A 17,150-nucleotide genomic window follows, 5' to 3' on the forward strand; every position below is an offset into this window, starting at 1 on the left:
TATCTGAAAGATATTTTTGATGAGTTTCTGGTACCAGAAGTCTGCGAGTCAAAACACTTGCCCGAATCATCCGTAATTACTGCCTAACAACACTCAACAAGGATGCACTTCGGGCGTGCTGTGTCGTCTTTTAGCACGTGGTAACTAACCCGAGATTTATGATAGATTTGTTTCAAGAAGTTGGTTGCTTATCTTCTCATTCTTTTAGGCACTTTTCCAGTCTTATTTGAAATCTTTAGATTTTCCTCAAAGGAATGTCCTCCCCCTCTCCCCCACTTATGCAATTTCGTGATCTTCCGTTGATGGTTTCAGGAAATTTTGCGTTGCCATGCGATTCGTCAGTTTTCGTTCCTGCGGTGCACCACAAGACCACACACCCGGAAAGACTCTTCGATCAGGTGATTCTTTTTTACGTAAGTGATAGGAACATTTCAATTGTTCCGATTATGAACCTATGACGGACTTTTAATCCTGTGGGGGAGAGGAGGGGGGTGGTTGCTGGTCCTAAAGTAGTTTTTGAGCTTTCAGTGATTGATTGCCTATCCATCCATCCTGCATGAGATCGATTAGTGATCTTTGGTTGAAAAAAAATAATTTATTTAATGAGATAAATAAAGAGCCAAAAAGGCTTCAATTCAGCGATGCAAAATTATACAAATTAAGTGGATATTGAATCCAACATTATTTCAAAGCCGAATAGAGAAACTCTAAGAGTTTCATGCCGAATATATATAGAAACTATAAAAGTTTCGGTGGATAATGTAAAGCATATCTCCTTACGGACATGTATGACGCTATGCATTATTTTGCATAGGGTTAAATGTCCGTAAGGAGATGTACCTTACATTATGCAAAATACGAAGGATAGTGATCAGAACTTACTCCACCTTTACTACGAGTTGCCCCAGCCTGAACCAGGTGTTGGCTTACGCTTGGATCCGCCGAAACTTTTATAATTTCTGTGTATATTCGGCATGAAACTCTTAGAGTTTCTATATTCCGCTTTGAAATAATGTTGGATTCAATATCCACTTAATTTGTATAATTTATTTATTTATTTCTCGCGTTACCACGAGAATCGAACTCAGGCTTTTTCCAACTAAAGGGAAAATGACGATTTAATGGCATTAAACATAAATGGGGGTGTAAATATTTTTCCTTCTCAAGACTAAACTTATTCTGAAATTACGATATCTAATGGTAAAACGTCAATATCGACTTGGCTCTTCTTTGACTAGGATCACTAAATTGTCGTCATGCAATCTTCAATAACATTTCTCTCGTAACAAAAGTTGGGTGAACCAAGGAATTTTCACTTTTACTATGACGAGGGAGAACTGCGATGCAAATTAAGTATTGTGAAAAGCTCTCTTTACAAGTCCGTCATGAGAGAACTGTCACTTGAGGAAGAAGCAGATGAATCAATATTAGAAACCCCACCAGAAATGACATCTTGGGAAGGACCCTAAAATCATCAGGAATCGACAATAATAGTGCTAGTAATTTTTTCAATGTTATGGTCAAAAGAGTGCGTACTTATAGCTTAAATTCTCGTGAATAGTAGCCATGTAAAAGTGCAGTAAAACCACTCTTAATGATATTATCACCTTAGGAAGGGGGGGGGGGTGAAGAGCATAGAATAATCATAGAATGTACGAGAAATCCACTCCTCTTCTTAGAAACAGTTTGAATTTGTTCAGAATAGAAAGCTAGCACTCTAACATACGGGGTTTCCAAGACCAGTATTTTAAATGCCATTCAACACATTTATATTGCAAGTATTAGGAATCCCCTATCTAGAAAGGAGCGTATTGATATGCTATTCGTCGTCACGTGGGTCTTACTCCCTCTGAGAAACACGTATACCTCGTACAGTTAAATGTACGTCTTTGTACTGTCAGCGGCACGTGGAGAAGAACATCCTGTAATGGTACCTCTCGAAAGAGGTGTCCTCATAGGATACAAATCAGTAATCGATTATTCGTAATATTGATTAAAGACTTTAACGGTAGGTAGCGTTATCAAGCTATGGAAACGTGAGGATCCTACCTCATCCAAAAAACGCAGTCAGATAACACCAAGGGAAGAACGTTGAACAGGAGTTCAAAGAATCTTTGGGGGTTCAGGATAGCAGTGAACAGCTTCATGAAGACCTGCATAATCTTCGGTTCTACTAAAGAATATCTACACGTAAACCAAACATTATGGCGGGTTGTACAGGAATGCACGATAGTCCTGTTAAAGGAAAAAAGTTTCAAAATACGAGTTACGTATGTTGAACCATTTCATACTTAGAAGGGTAAAAAGTGTGATCCGGACCGAATGACATTGAGATTGCGCCATTTTAAGTTTCTTTGAAATACAGTGCTATCAATACTTATTTCAATATACTATTTGAAAACAAACAGACGACAATTAATAGTGATAATCTGAGATAATTATTCATCTCGTTAAAGAGTTTTGTGGTCATGAGTGTCTTTACATTTTAAAAACGTGTGTTCATATAACAATAGTTCAGGAAATCTTAGTGTTTTTCTTGTGATACCAATAGACAAATAGCTAATATTGTCTCGGGAGGATTGTGGAATGACGAGGATAAATTATGGGGATTATAGTTTGCAGAGGTTGGAAGAAAAGACAAAGACGAGTGGAAAATAGCATTGACATCTTAAACTGGTGGTAGAATCTTATCAAATAAATATGGACAGCTATTGCACAGGGCTACGGGTGATGGAGAGAACAAGAGTCCATTCGTGGATGTGTAAGGGAATGAAAAAAATGGATTCTGCGCGAAGAGGGTACTGTCGACACTGGAAAATACATACCAAGCGAATATAAATACTTATTGTTGTGCATGCTCCTCTGATGAATCTAGTAACTCCATGGACTTGAAATAATAATAATAATAATAATAAAATAGATAAAACCACAGGCATTCTTTTGTAAAACGCCGTATTTTATTTTAAAAATATACATAAAAATCTGTAAATAATAATGAGCCCCTATGCTTCTCAAACAACTGGGGAATACACAGCACTCACTTAGCAATTCATTTTATATCGAAATATGACAATGGGAACAACGCTAAATCAGCACTCAGTTTGCTGTTTACTAACATTTTGATGCCACATCATGGGGATAATTTTTCTAAGCAATATTCTGAGGAGAACCATACCATATCACAACAGAAACTCATGAGTTTCTGTTGTGATATGGTTGAGTTTCTGGTGAACAACTCGCGGATGATATAAGTTGAACTCGCAATTTCATTTGTTAACCCACTTTTGGTTTGGCTCTTTGCTGAGGTATTTTCAGTGTTCTAAGAAAAGACGTGTATCGGTTAGCAGTACTGCACAACCTGATGATAACCTTTTACTGTGTAGCAAGGACTGTGAGGATCGGGGGGAACAATACATCTCCTAATGCTTTTTCATTCCCAATTACCAAAGAAAGTGGGAAACACTCGTTTATTTCTACCAAGACAGAAGCGCACTACCTGTAACAGTCATTGAGTTCAAGTGGCAATGGGCAGTCACACTGTAAGAAGTCAACACACTCGGAAATGAAACACTCAGCTATCTGAATGTTAATCCCATTGAGAAAAATAACTAACCAAAGAGGCGTTGAGAGGATGAGATTAAAGAGATGGTTGGAACTCAGTGGCATGGGAAGTTCGAGACAGAATAAAATGGAGGATGTGGGGAGTCTTTCTTCCAGGGGTGACAGAAAATGGCTGCCGATGATGATGCCATGAAAGACAAAGGGAATACTGTAGACAATCGCATCCATCTCTTGTTCCTAATCGTAATTTGAACTAATTAAACTAATTTAATTTCAGGAAATTAAATAACGATATTGAAAACATTAAGGATAACGTTTCCTGAAATCAAATTCAAAATAGAGCAAAGTTGGGTTTGTGAAGCGGAAAGTCACAGCTTTCTTTAAACATTCTTTTGCACCAGACTTTGTGGATATGTTGGCTACTCATTTGCTTTGAAATGTGTCACTGGTTTGATTATATGTTGTGCAAGACCAAGCTTTTTTCTGGTTGATGGAAATGAATCTGGTGCTGATGGTCCATCCCCAATGTTCATCTCTACGTTTGTATATAAAATGAGAACGTCCATAGGGGCAAAGGATATGATAGAACCCTGCCTAAGACGCTAATCGAACTGTTGAAAGTAGAAATAAAACGATTTTTTTTTATTTTAGAAGTAGCGGAACCATTACCAATGAATATTTTATTAGGACTCAAACTCTTGGTTGCAGAACAATTTAGATAAGCAAAGCGAGCTCTCTTGATACAAGAGCATTGATTACACTCGTCTTATGGCAGTCAATGAGACTGCGCATAAACATGTAGTCTTTTTATTATTATTATTTTTGGAAAAAAAAGGGTGTTTTTCCAAAAATTGGACGCTGCCAGGGGTAATTCTACCTTAAAACATAAATATGCGCGTAAAATGCAAAAAGTTATTTTTTTAAAAATGTCTTGGTTTAATTATTATCATTTACTATAATTTTCCATAATAGCATTTATTTTGCATTTTTAATGCAGAAAGGTCGCTTTGTTTCTTTAACCGATGTTTTTGCGGTTACGTTTCGTGTAGGACGGGCGAATCCCCTTCCGTATTGAACAACATGACAACCGTTAACGATTTCACTCACGGAGTTCGACAATAGTGAAACCATCCTAATAAATATCTACACACACACACACACACACACACACACACACACACACACACACACACACACACACACACACACACACACACACACACACACAGATCGTATTTTATAATTTTGTGTTTCATTGCTAAGAGAGGGCGACCTCAATTATGCATCTATCATCGTTTCAAAGCAATCTGTAGAGGGAACCAGAAGACAAAATATCGTCAAACTTAATGGATACCGTAACCAAATTATGGAGGACAGATTTTGACAATAAAAAATTAGTTTAAACATGACCGATAGGGGGGAAATATGAACGAGAAAAGCTAGTGAATTTCGCATATCACGAGCCGCAAGGCGTATAATCGAAGAACTGAGATTGACTCAACAGTCATTCGACTTGCACGACAGGTCTCACTTTCCTAAACTCGCTTTGCTTGCGAGTGACTGCAGAGTCAGTCTCGGTTCTTCGATTATACCGACTTGAGGCTCGTGTGATATGCAATATTCACTAGCTTTTCTCGCTCATATTCTACAACTGATCTGTTGAAAGGTTTTGAACTCGATATGTGATTTTGTCTTTCAAAACTGCTGCATCTGGGCGACAGAGAATCTTCTTGCATTTCAATTTACCTTAGATTCTCGAAAGAACACACCATGGATAGGATTTACTGCTACTTTTGTTACTTGTGACCTACACGGTCGTAATACAACCCCTTTATCGGGATATGTTGAGCAGTTGCCGCAACTGCAACAAAGAGGGTTCATGAACACAACAGTGTCGATGCAAGATAGACCACCACCCCCACATAGGACGTGAAGTTCAACGATTATGGCGCTAACATTTCACACAGGGTAGCTTAATCAGTCGTTCATTTTCTCCGGGATATAACACCCGGTTCCCCAGACGTTAACCTTTGGGACTTTTCGCTTTGGAATTACCTCAAAAGTATGGTGTATTGGGGTCAAAGTTCTTCCCTAGCAGATTTGAAAGACAAAATCGCATATCAAGTGCGAACCCCTTTCGACAGATCGATCAGTTGCGTTCCATTGTAGACAATGCCGTAAGGCGATATCAGCTATTGATCCTGCACGAAGGCGAACGTATTGAATGTCACCTCCATTGATCATCCGGATCTCCTTGACAAGTTCGTATTAATTCAATTTTCTTCCCTCACAGCGCCATATTTCCCCTATCGGTCATTTATGAACTAATTGTTTGTATTGTCAAAATCTCTTTCCCCAAGACGAAATAAATAAATTAAAAAAAAAAGAAGAAGTTTCCCAAGTTGCATAACAGCTTCATGCCAACTCTGTTATTATTAATAGCACCAACCCGATGCAGCAATGGATCGCAAATATCTTTGTAAATTAATCACTCCGTTTAATAAAAATACGTCGTAAGCTGTCCAAAATCTAGCGAATGAACAGTGCAGTGCTTTCAAAGAGTTCCTGCATTGCAAAAGATCTCATTTGACTTGTTTGTTATGACATCCATTATATTAATAATGATGGACATAAAGAACTGAAAAATTACATTCCATCGCTTTTCTCTCCCACGTTCGATTAAACATAAAGAAAGGATTTTTTTTTTTTTTTCCCTTTTCATTATTATTCTTAATCAAACACACTGGGAAACTTTCTCTTCCTTACAAAAGATGCTTACACAATCAATAGCCCGCTCGTTGCCCAACATCCGACTGTACATTTTATTGACTTGTCTACAGGAAACAACACGCCATAAATTATTTCTTTTCTTTTATCTGCTGGGTATTGGAGTTTCGGTAAAATTAAACGCGGAAAAAGAATGTTGCGTTGTTTGCCACAAACAAGCTGAGGGCGCGACGAACCGTAGTCACCTAGCAACAGTATTGCCAGACGACCAGTATTGTGCTATTGTTGTCGTTAATGGAATGTTTAATTTCAGAGAAAAGCGTCTAAATATCAAAATAAATTAAAATTTATCTCGCATTAAATCAGCGAAGAGGAAATTAAAGCGGATGAATAATGCATACCAGAAAAGAGAAAAAGAAAACAAAGTTGTTTTATTGCTAATTAGATTTAAAACAAAAACCTGCATTTTTTTTTATGGTGACAGCAAATAATATACAAACAAAAAAATAAAATATTGCACTACAATGGATTTAATAATAATAATATAAATCATCATATAAATTAATGTTCAGTTTCTTTCGATACACACACACACTCAAAAAAAAAAAAAAAGGAAGTGAAAGAATGATTATAATAATATAATTAAAAATGTAAATATAATGAGGCTATTAAAACATAAATATAATATTTTTTTCTCTTTCTCTGAAATATTCTGTTTAAAAAATCGACGATCGTTCTAAGCACTTAAATGCGAGCTTGCCAAGTGTGCTTGACAGCAGTATTCGCTGTTCATTCATGCTATAGACTGCGCCAATTTCTAATATCTGATTCAAGTAATCTTTTCCTACTTAACTCGTCACCCTTGCTCTAGCTGTTAACCTTTCTAAAGTTGCATTATGTGGTTTAAGGACAATCGGGTTTCTTATCACAGACGCTTTGGTACCGAGATGTTCTCCCATCTCCTTCACCTCGCTAGTGTTGTCTGTCAGATACACACACAAGTGACCCACTTCTCCGACACTCTAGCGGCTGTCAAATACCATTAAGTTTGTGGTATAATATTGTTAGATTCAGCGGCCTTCTAGAATAACTGTTTTTCTCTTTTTACTAGCTTTGTTTTGAACAGAATTGCAGAAAAAAGATGGAATATACAGAAATTTTTGTTTGTGACCGGGACTAATGTAGCGTACTGTATAGGAAATGGCACACAGTTATAAAAGTATATAGATGGAAGAGTAATCTGAACGAATTAAAAAGAGTAAGGTTTTAGGTTTTTTTACTGATAATAATGTCATTTTAAAAAAATGAAGGTAAAAAAACTCAGGTAACGATGTTACTTGTAAAGAAAAGTGGAAGATGGCATGTTTGTAGAAGTTTAAGAAATGCGGTAAGATATGAGATCCTGTAATTCTTAGGTGGATCAACAGAGTATAAGTCGTTTGCGATTTCTCAGAATAAATTCTGTATGATCGCTGTGTAAGTATTTTTCATACCGATCTTTGTTAGAGAAATAAAAATAAACAGAGGTAAAACTTTATATCTTTTATCACATGGGGAATTTTTTTTTTTTTTTAAAGCAACCCTCGTTTAACCCACGTTTAATTCGATAATTCGTCTTCCTTGTGACAATATCTGTGGTTTCCTATACTTTCTACATCCCGCACTACTTTTTCTCAAGCAAGATCATTCTTAGTTTTTTTATTACTAGCCAGTTGAGTCTAGTTTTTGGTTTGCAATGGATTATTATGTCTCCGGTTTGGAAACAAAAGCCTTTAAAAGAGGTCTGGATTTGCTAGACTGGTTGATCGAGTGGATAACGTATCCGCCTCGCCCCAGTAGTGTTCGAATCCCACGGTGGACATCGAAGTCTTTAGGTGGTAAGACGATTATCACCGCCCGATGTGAGACGACCAGTTTGCTTACTGGAGGCCTGAAGTGATTTGAAATGGCTTTGTGTTTGCTTTCTTCATCGAAACGTTTCGATGAAGGGGCCTAAAATGGCATCTTACTTCTCGAAGACTTTTCTTTGGGAGTAGTGGGAATTTGTAAGCGTTGTGTTGACTGGTTGAACTCTCAGAAAAATACCTTCCGCCTCCGATGAATCTAAGACTGATTGTATCGCATCTTGTTAGTCTCCTCCTTGTAATTTCCAAGGTTACTTTTGTGCAGTAATCCCCTCCCCCCAGTACTTTCCAGGTCATCTCTTGTCTGGGCAGCTGCTCGTAATCTGGGGTTTCATTTTCTCCTCCACACCATGGTAGGAGGGCCCCCATTATTCTTCTCCCCTTATCTCGGCTATTTTAACGAAGCCTTCGATTCCTATCTTGCTGAGGGTGACCTGCGAAGAGCGGTTGTCTCGGTTCTCCTTGAAATGGTGTGATTTTTTTTTTTTTTCTTTTTAAAGAAAGACATACGCTTCCAATTCGTAATCGCTCTACCGTCCACTGTCTTCGGTGTTGGCGGGTGTACTCTGGTACGTCAAACTAATGGTATCATTAAGTCATCGCTTTCGGCAGGATCGTGCGGAGAGTCTTAGCAGCATTTCGTAACAGGGCGATACCAAAGGACATTTCGAGGAGAGTCTTCTAAGGATATTTGCGCACATAATAAGCTGGTCGGACAACGAAACGTTCGACTGTCACTCATGTTAGATCTGTTAATTCGTCCTCAACTGACACTCTTGAAAAAAGAAATCTGCTGTGGGGATGCCAATCCTATCGACTTCGCTACTTCAGCGTTCACAAACGAAGTAAAAATTGGCTCGGAAATAAGTGAGCATCGACAGATTAGCACCACGGAAATATGGAGTGCCCAAAGTAAATTAATTTTCCACCTAAGAAACTGTGCCCTCCCTAGATACGTCCCATCACTTTTGGAAGTGCTGAGGTTTGTTCAGACAAGCGACTGATGGGTCAAACATAATGAAGACAAATGGGATCCATCAATCTTCCTCTCATTCGACTCGCCACTTATCGGATTTTACGATGCGATTCAGAACGATAACTCGACTCCTCGTGCTAATGGGGATTATGCTGAGCATGTTCCTGTTGGAATCGTAACTTTTTTCACCTTCCGGGTTTGCTTTGAATAGCAGTAAGATAACCTCCTTCTTTTTCCCCTACTTGTCGCGTATTCTCCCCCCCCCCGAAGCGTACGACAAAGGAGAGTGTGATGCACTGAAAAAACATTACCAACCTCTTTATTAAGGGTTTCCTCCGTGTGGTACGCAGTTTGGTGGCGAAATTACTGTCCGTGACACTCCCCATGACGTCATGCTACCTTATTGGGGATGGGGAGGGGGGGATTGATAAGAAGACCTTGACTCTCACACCTTCGCCGCTGTGCTGGGTAGCAGCACGTAGGAGGAGGTCACGCTTTCTGCCGCTACTATTAGCGGCCAATCAAAGCGAGGACCATTTCAAAGAGTGGGTTAGCGAGCGAGAGAGAAGGTATCATCCAAAACTCCTCTAGGAAAGTAGCAGACTTGGCAAACGTGTTATTTCGCATACGATTCCCGACTATCTTCAAACCCACCCGCGGCACGCGATTATTCGCACATGAGCTCTAAGAAGATGACTTGGAGGTAAGACTCTCTCTCTTTCTCTCACGGAAGCTGCTGGGCTTCTAGTTTTCATTCCAGCGCTCCAGATGTAAATTAATGTTAGGCTTTTATTGTTAAATTTTTGTTTTTCCCCCCTTTTTTTTCTACTAACCTAAATCATCTCTTATATTGATTAGAAAACATTTTAGACAAAAGTGCCTTCAATTCTGAGTCAAATTGTCTTTCTTAGTTTCACTTGAGATGCACATTTTCCCATCAGTCTGGCAACAAATGCCACTATTATACTTTAATATAACGAAGTATACAGAGGGTCTTATCCTATACACTTATCAAGAGATCATTCTCATATTACCGTAGAATTGTTCCTTGAGATTACTTTTTTATATTTGTACTCTCATATAAGATGTCTCATCAACGTCTATGACTTCAGCTTCTAGAATCAGCTCACGCCTAAATAAATATCATTACAACGACAAATAAATCAGTGTGTGTGTGTGTGTGTGTGCGTGCATTTATTTCCGCTCCTCCAATTAAATTATCTTGAGCGCCAATAGCTACCACATTAAGAAACCAAATTATTTACGATAAACTATTGGCCCATTATTTTTAGCGTACGTTTAATAAAAGGAGGCAAATTAATTAGTTTGGGTAATGAATGCTTTATTCGGCTGCTAATTCTAAGAGTGGCGCCTTAAAATTCCAGTTTTGGTTTGGCTTGTTTTCTAAATTATGACAAACTAATATTGACAGAATCAAACAAACAAACAATGACTCGATTTTACGCAATTTTGCTCAAATTTAAACAACAAGGGAAGTTGGAATCCCCCCCAGTCCTAAGTCGTCACTTTTTGTATAAGTTAATAACATGTATGTGTAGCAATAGTATGAAAAAAGTTAAAGGGAAGGACATTCAAGCCCATTAACTTAAGAAAATCAAGCATCCGCGTAGGAAATCAATGCACGTGCATTACTCGGTTTACTCATTTTTGTACACCACCTAAGAAGGGTTGTGGGTTAATAATCCTCAAGCACGATGAGAAATCCGAGTTATGCAAATGAGACCATTCAAATTAAAAATACTAAGACCGTTCTAGCAATATTTTTGTAATTACTTCGTAAATTCGATGAATTACGAAAAACGATATCTTTTTGTTTTAATTTTTTCGAACTTGAATTTATGAAGATTAGAAGTCTAATATGCATGTATAAGACTATGAGCAAATTAATCCTGAAAACCATTTTTATATATTCCTTTCTTCGTTTACTCATAAAGGGAGAAAAGTATTTACTTCAGTGTCCGGCCAAAAATGAGGGAACTTCGGTGATTATAATCTACAGGAGATAATAAAATCAATATCTATAATTATTATTATTAATTTATTTAATATTAATAATGAAAAATAAAATTATCAATCGTCGTGTTTGAGAAGTGCTAATAAAAAGATTGTTATTTATTCAATTTGTCATATATGTCGACTGTAGTAGAACTGGAAACACATTGCTTTAACGAATGCCCATGCGACATCAGAAATTTATTAGTGTCAAAAAAAATCCTATCGGGCAGATAATTTTCACCCGCTCAGGTGTGATACCACCATCTTGCTTAAAGAAAGTCAGAAAGAGACATAAAATCCCTGTTGGACCCACCACGCAATAACCTTACAACTAAGAAACAACGTTAACTACCTGGTTAACGTTGTTCCTTAGCCAATCCATGGTATGTTATTTATTTTATTTTATTTTTTATTTTTTTTTTTCATTTTAAGGTTTGATTTTTATGAGCAATTTGGACGCATGTTGCCGAATTCTTCTATTCTCTGGGATCGATTTGTAACCATGGTCCATTACGAATTTAGGTAAAGCTTCGTGTGTAAGACATTTATTTATAATAAAAATAACTCGGATTTTTTATTCCATAAACTCCAAAAAATCGACCATGGAACTCACAGTAACTCAGATAATAATAATAATAATAATAATAATAATAATAATAATAATAATAATAATAATAATAATAATAATAATTACTTGGGTCTAAATGGCCTCACCTACTCTCTTTGGAGAATAAAAGGCCTAAAGCAGAGAAATTGTAATCGTTCTTGGAATGATCACTGTTGCAGAAAATAACCAGTAAAGACTTAGGAATACCAGATTGCAGTACTTCTTTGCAGTACTATTGCTCCAATATCTTGAAATCATCAATAATCCTAAAGTTACTACCTTAACTGTTGACATCTTTTATTCCTAAATCCTAACTGTTAGATAGCTAAGTCGACTTTTCTGAGTAGCGAGGTTAAAACCTTTACGTGTAAGAGATTAACTGGGATCGACTCCAATTTAATCGCTCTAATGATTGGTGCAGACGAGCAACATACATCCTCTTCTCTCATCAACTCTAATCGTCTGTTTCGTGGCCTGTTTTTAAAAACGGAGCGTAGGCGAACCTGGCGAGTAATGTCGCCACTAATGGATGTCCGTTCTAGTTGGAGGAGACGCCAACTGCATCCGTAGGTTGTAAGCGATGTTCATCTTCACTAAAACACTATGAGGCCTCCTCCCGAACATCCTTCGAGATTACGGCAATGAAACTGTTCTACGCTAGATAATGTACGGACCGAATCCGATGGCAACGCATCAGAAAACTTTCCGACAGTCAGGCGAATAATTCATACTGCCAGTAACTCTGCCTAGTTTCTGCATGGAGGGAAAGATGCGTGACACGTGGGCTACTCAATACACTAGAAACTGAGTACTCTGTTGTGCGGAGTTGTTCCTGTGTGTCTACTACGTGGCCATATTTTTAACTCCTTCCAAATAACCACAGAAATCCACAACCAAAACCATTCCAAAAATCATATCCGTGTTCACTTCGTCAACGTTCGTTGATTAACACCAATTTAAATTTCAAAATGGGTCAAAATTTCCTTCCCTCATTCAGTTATTTTCATTCGCCGTGTCTGTCTCCTGCAAATTCTGATATCCATCCTGATTCTTTCTATTATTTGCGTGCATGAAGCTTGATCATCTACAATCCAAATACCCAAACAGTGAGACTTCTCCTGTTAAGGACTTCAAAATTCACAATTTTTTCCCTTCTCGAGCAGTGGCGGCTCGTGGCTTGAAATCGCGGGGATGTTGCAACTTTCGAAATATACATATACACTGTAAGTACAGTGTATACATGTTTGGATAAAATATCAAAATTATGGTAAAAAATTTAAAAAAAAAATAAATAAACATGAAAAAATATTGTCTATTATCGATAAAATTATACAGTTTAGTATAATTGAAAATTACATAAAAAAAAAATTCATTCCTTTAATTGTAATTAAAATGAACGGAATTACAATTTTTGGACATTACAATTAAATCCTTTAATTGTAATGTCCAAATATTTAAAGAGACGGAGTAAACACGATAAGCACTACGAACACTCTACTACTGGCGCAAACTGCATATAAACAACAGTGGAACTGCGCGACGGACAGTGCCGCATTACGCTAATAGCCCCCATCTCACTATGAAGTGAAGTGTATATGCTTGCGCGTGTAGGAATATGACACTGTGGTAAAGACAGTGCTGCTAGCGTCCTCCTAAGTGCTATAATATGGATTTTTATTATTTTTAATACAAAATAAGAGAATTGTATAGGATTGTTGATGATAAAATTAAATATTACAAGCAAATATAAATAAATTAATAAATATATTTATTTATCGAGAAAAATTGGGGGATGCTGCAGTTTGGAAGTGCCTATGCACGAGCCCCCCCCCCCCCTGCTCCCGAGTTTCACAGACGAAGTGAGAAAAAGATTTAGAATGGTTTTGAATAATTTTCATTTAAAATATTCAGGCATGCAACAATTTAGAAAAAAACAAAAAGTAATATCAGAAAATGCAAGTCGGCTTCGTAAGGACCGAGTGCAGACAACTTACCTCTTGCTGAATTGGCAACCCAGCCTCCTGGTTTGTTATCAAGGCCATTGAACACAACGTCTTACATGCAGATTATACTATCGTATCTACTATATTATACTCTCACCAAAAACAGGGCTTGCACCTGGGATCGTTATTCTTCTCTAATTCCTGCTTACCAAGGGCTACCCATTGCACGTCGCTTCTAGTCTCGAGAAAGACATAAGAAGAATCCCGAACAGCTTAGATGCCAACAATTCTTCTGGTCTGAATAGTGTTTTCTCTCAGATATGCTTAAAATACGCACTCCTGAATTAATACCCATTCTAAAGAATATTTAAAATTCTTCACCCAACTGGTATCTGTCGTTCATCCTAGGAACAACCAAGAAATCTTTTATCTCCAAGAAGAGAGATAAAAGCCAACCATCCAGCTCTTGTTCGATTCACCTCGACTATTATTATTATTATTATTATTATTATTACATAACCTCCAGGGAGTCCGAAGACTCATCGAGGGAGGGCACCAACTCTACAACTCTCCATCTCCACCACTCTACCAACCGCAATTACTTCATCATCTACACCAACGCCATCTATTGCCAACCACCAGCACTAGTATTTTCACAGACAATCACAAACATCCATGCCCACAGCAGGATTCGAACTCGCAACCTTTTGGCTGGAGAGCGGATACGCTTTCCACTCGGCCAACCAGGCCGGCAACTCTATCAACAACGATGAAGAAATTCATTAATAGTCAACGCCACCTGGGATCACACAAACTAATCAATTATCAGCAGGCCTTTGCTAACCTCGATTCACAGAAGATTTCTCTGTCCTCCTCACACATTTACAGACACGGAAAGGTTTGGTAAAACCCATACGTTCATTCATTCCAGACATTTCCATGCCATTTCTCTAACACACGAAAAGTCTCCTCTCCAAATTATCATATTTTCTGGTCACCATCGATCCTTTCCCATTGGATTTCCTTTCGGATTGTTTCCTAGTTAATCAATGGTTCCTTTCTTCAGGATTTCTCACCATGCCAGAGTATCTGAGGATTCTGCATTTTCTCCCGCTTTCTCCTTTTCATAAATGACCTTCTATCGCGAAAATAAAATCCACACTTCGATGATGACAACATGTTCCATTCGATTTTTTTTTTCCTTTGACAATCCTTGCGAAGTTCGTAAATCCGAGGCAACGAAATACCCAGTCAATGGCCTAAACTAATCTTGCAATATCTCATTGGAGTGATGAAAACCTTTACAATTTCAACATCACCAAAACACAATCCTGCTTAGCTCCCACAAAAGATCATCATATTATGATAATATGATGATCTTCTTTGTGTATGTGTGTGTGTGTGTGTGTGGTTAAGAAGCAATGTTTCTCTTCTAAACTTCTTACAAATAATAATTTTTATGAATTCTTTTGAATAATTAAATCGATTTTAGTAAGCCACAGGTTAAAAAAAACAATAAATAAATAAATAATATACAAGGTGTTCGGGATAAATTTGACATATTTATAATTAATTATATTTTTCCGTAAGTTACATGTATTAACACACACTTCTCTTCATTTAAAAGTTTGGACCCTTCTTCATTCATATACAAGATGTCAGAAAGGATGGATAGCTGGAACCCACCTGAATCATGGAAGAGAATAACTTGTATCATGATGATTCGTGCCCGCCATCAAAATAAGGATATTACGACTGCTGCCCAATGCTCCCTGAATACAGTAAAAACAATCAGGCATGAACTAGAGACTTGCAATGGTGACTACGAGGATGTAGCAAGAAGAAAGATCCCTAGCAGACGATCTGATTGCGTTCGTACAGCAGAATTCCTCGCAAATCTGCAGGAACAGGTGTTGAAGAACCCTGGCATTGGAATTCGGGCTTTGTTCGTGGAGTTGCTAACTGTAGTCAAGCCCTGGATAACAAGGGTAGCCAATGGTAGGCCGTATGTATGGCAGCAGGATTCGGCCCCTTGCCACACCTCTGGGAAAAGTCAAAAATGGTTGTCTGAAAATTTCTACGACTTCACCAGTCCAAATGTTTGGCCTCCAAACTCCCCAGACCTTAACCCCATGGATTATTTTGTATGGGGCGCAGTTGAAAAAGACACCAATCGCACTTCCAGTAATACAAAAGCCCAGTTAATGGATAAAATTAAAACAGTTTTTGCGGCCCTTCCCAGGGAGACTGTAGCATCAGCTTGTTCGAGGTTCCGAAGCAGAATTGAAGCTGTGATCGATGCTAATGGTGGTTATTTTGAGTAAATCTTGTTGATAGTATTGTAATTAACTCTGCCTGTAATGTTTTTTGTCAATTCATTAAATTTAATAGATACAAAGAAGATTTTCTTTTTCCTTACGAAACTGTCAAATTTATCCCGAACACCCTGTATATATATATATTATTATTTTTTTTTTGGAATAAAAAAATTTCGGAAAAAAAAATACCCCTTCGCCTGGGCTTGACTAAATTACAACATCTAGAATCGGCTGGAAAAAAGTGTTGGAAAAAAATCCTAGGCTATGAATAAAATTAAGGAACTTTATAATTACTTTTACAAATAATATTTATGGCATGATTTTTAGTATCATTACAATCCAATAACTAAAATAGATTTCTTTCTGTTGCTCTGAAAAATTGCTCTGATTTTTTGAGGCGGGTCATTTTTAAGAAAATCTCCTGTTCTTCTTACAGTGACAGCAAAATTCTAGTTGGGGAGAAAAATGGGAAAGATTCGCACATTTGAAACGTGAAAAGTAACTTTAAAAAACGATAATTTTTGTAAAATAGAAATGTTTTTGAATGATAGGAGGAGCATCCAGCAGCTACAAAAAAACTCAGATGCCGTTAATTTCTTGTAGCAGAAAATCCAAGGAAGAAATGCCAAGAAAATGCTCCTCTCAAGAGTGTTAGCATCGACAATGAAAGTGAAGCAAACACACTTCGGTTTTCTATCCTTCTCTCTCTCTCTCTCTCGTCATTCACGGATATTTCTTGATTACCTCATATCGTCCCCTTGACCTCTTAGCAAGGGGTTGTCGTCTGGGGCAGCAATAGTGCGTCGATGGTGTTTCAATTAAGTCGATTTTTCGTTCTCATTTCGAATGGGGGGTTTTAGGGAGTTTCGACTAACGAGGAAGATACGGGAGTTAGCCAATCGTCTACGTTACGTTCTGACGCTATCGGAGATGTCAAAGCTGTGACCCGATACCCAGTGGAAACTTTCTTCATCGATGCGTCATTACTTCTGGAGACCGTCTGATCGCTTCCTTTAGGTGCAGCCGTGATTGCACCAAAAGGTTGCGTCACTAAATGAATGATGCCGGCGGTGACCTCTGAACGTTACAGAAGGAAGT

General features: G+C 37.8%; 1 protein-coding gene across 1 annotated transcript in view; it reads left to right on the forward strand.

Moving 5' to 3' along the window:
- The first annotated feature begins 9,736 nt into the window (after positions 1-9,736).
- LOC150105218 (uncharacterized) overlaps positions 9,737-17,150 on the forward strand; it is a 28,976-nt gene continuing 21,562 nt past the window's right edge. The window contains exon 1 of the mRNA XM_090396201.1: positions 9,737-9,871. Within this exon, the coding sequence (XP_090252327.1) occupies positions 9,846-9,871 (26 nt within the window). The 5' untranslated portion in view covers positions 9,737-9,845. The remainder of the gene's footprint in view (positions 9,872-17,150) is intronic.

The sequence above is a fragment of the Typopeltis vanoorti genome, chromosome 7 (assembly GCF_054136105.1).
Source record: "Typopeltis vanoorti isolate ZY-2024b chromosome 7, IOZ_Tvanoo_1.0, whole genome shotgun sequence".
NCBI classification, from domain to species: Eukaryota; Metazoa; Arthropoda; class Arachnida; order Uropygi; family Thelyphonidae; genus Typopeltis; species Typopeltis vanoorti.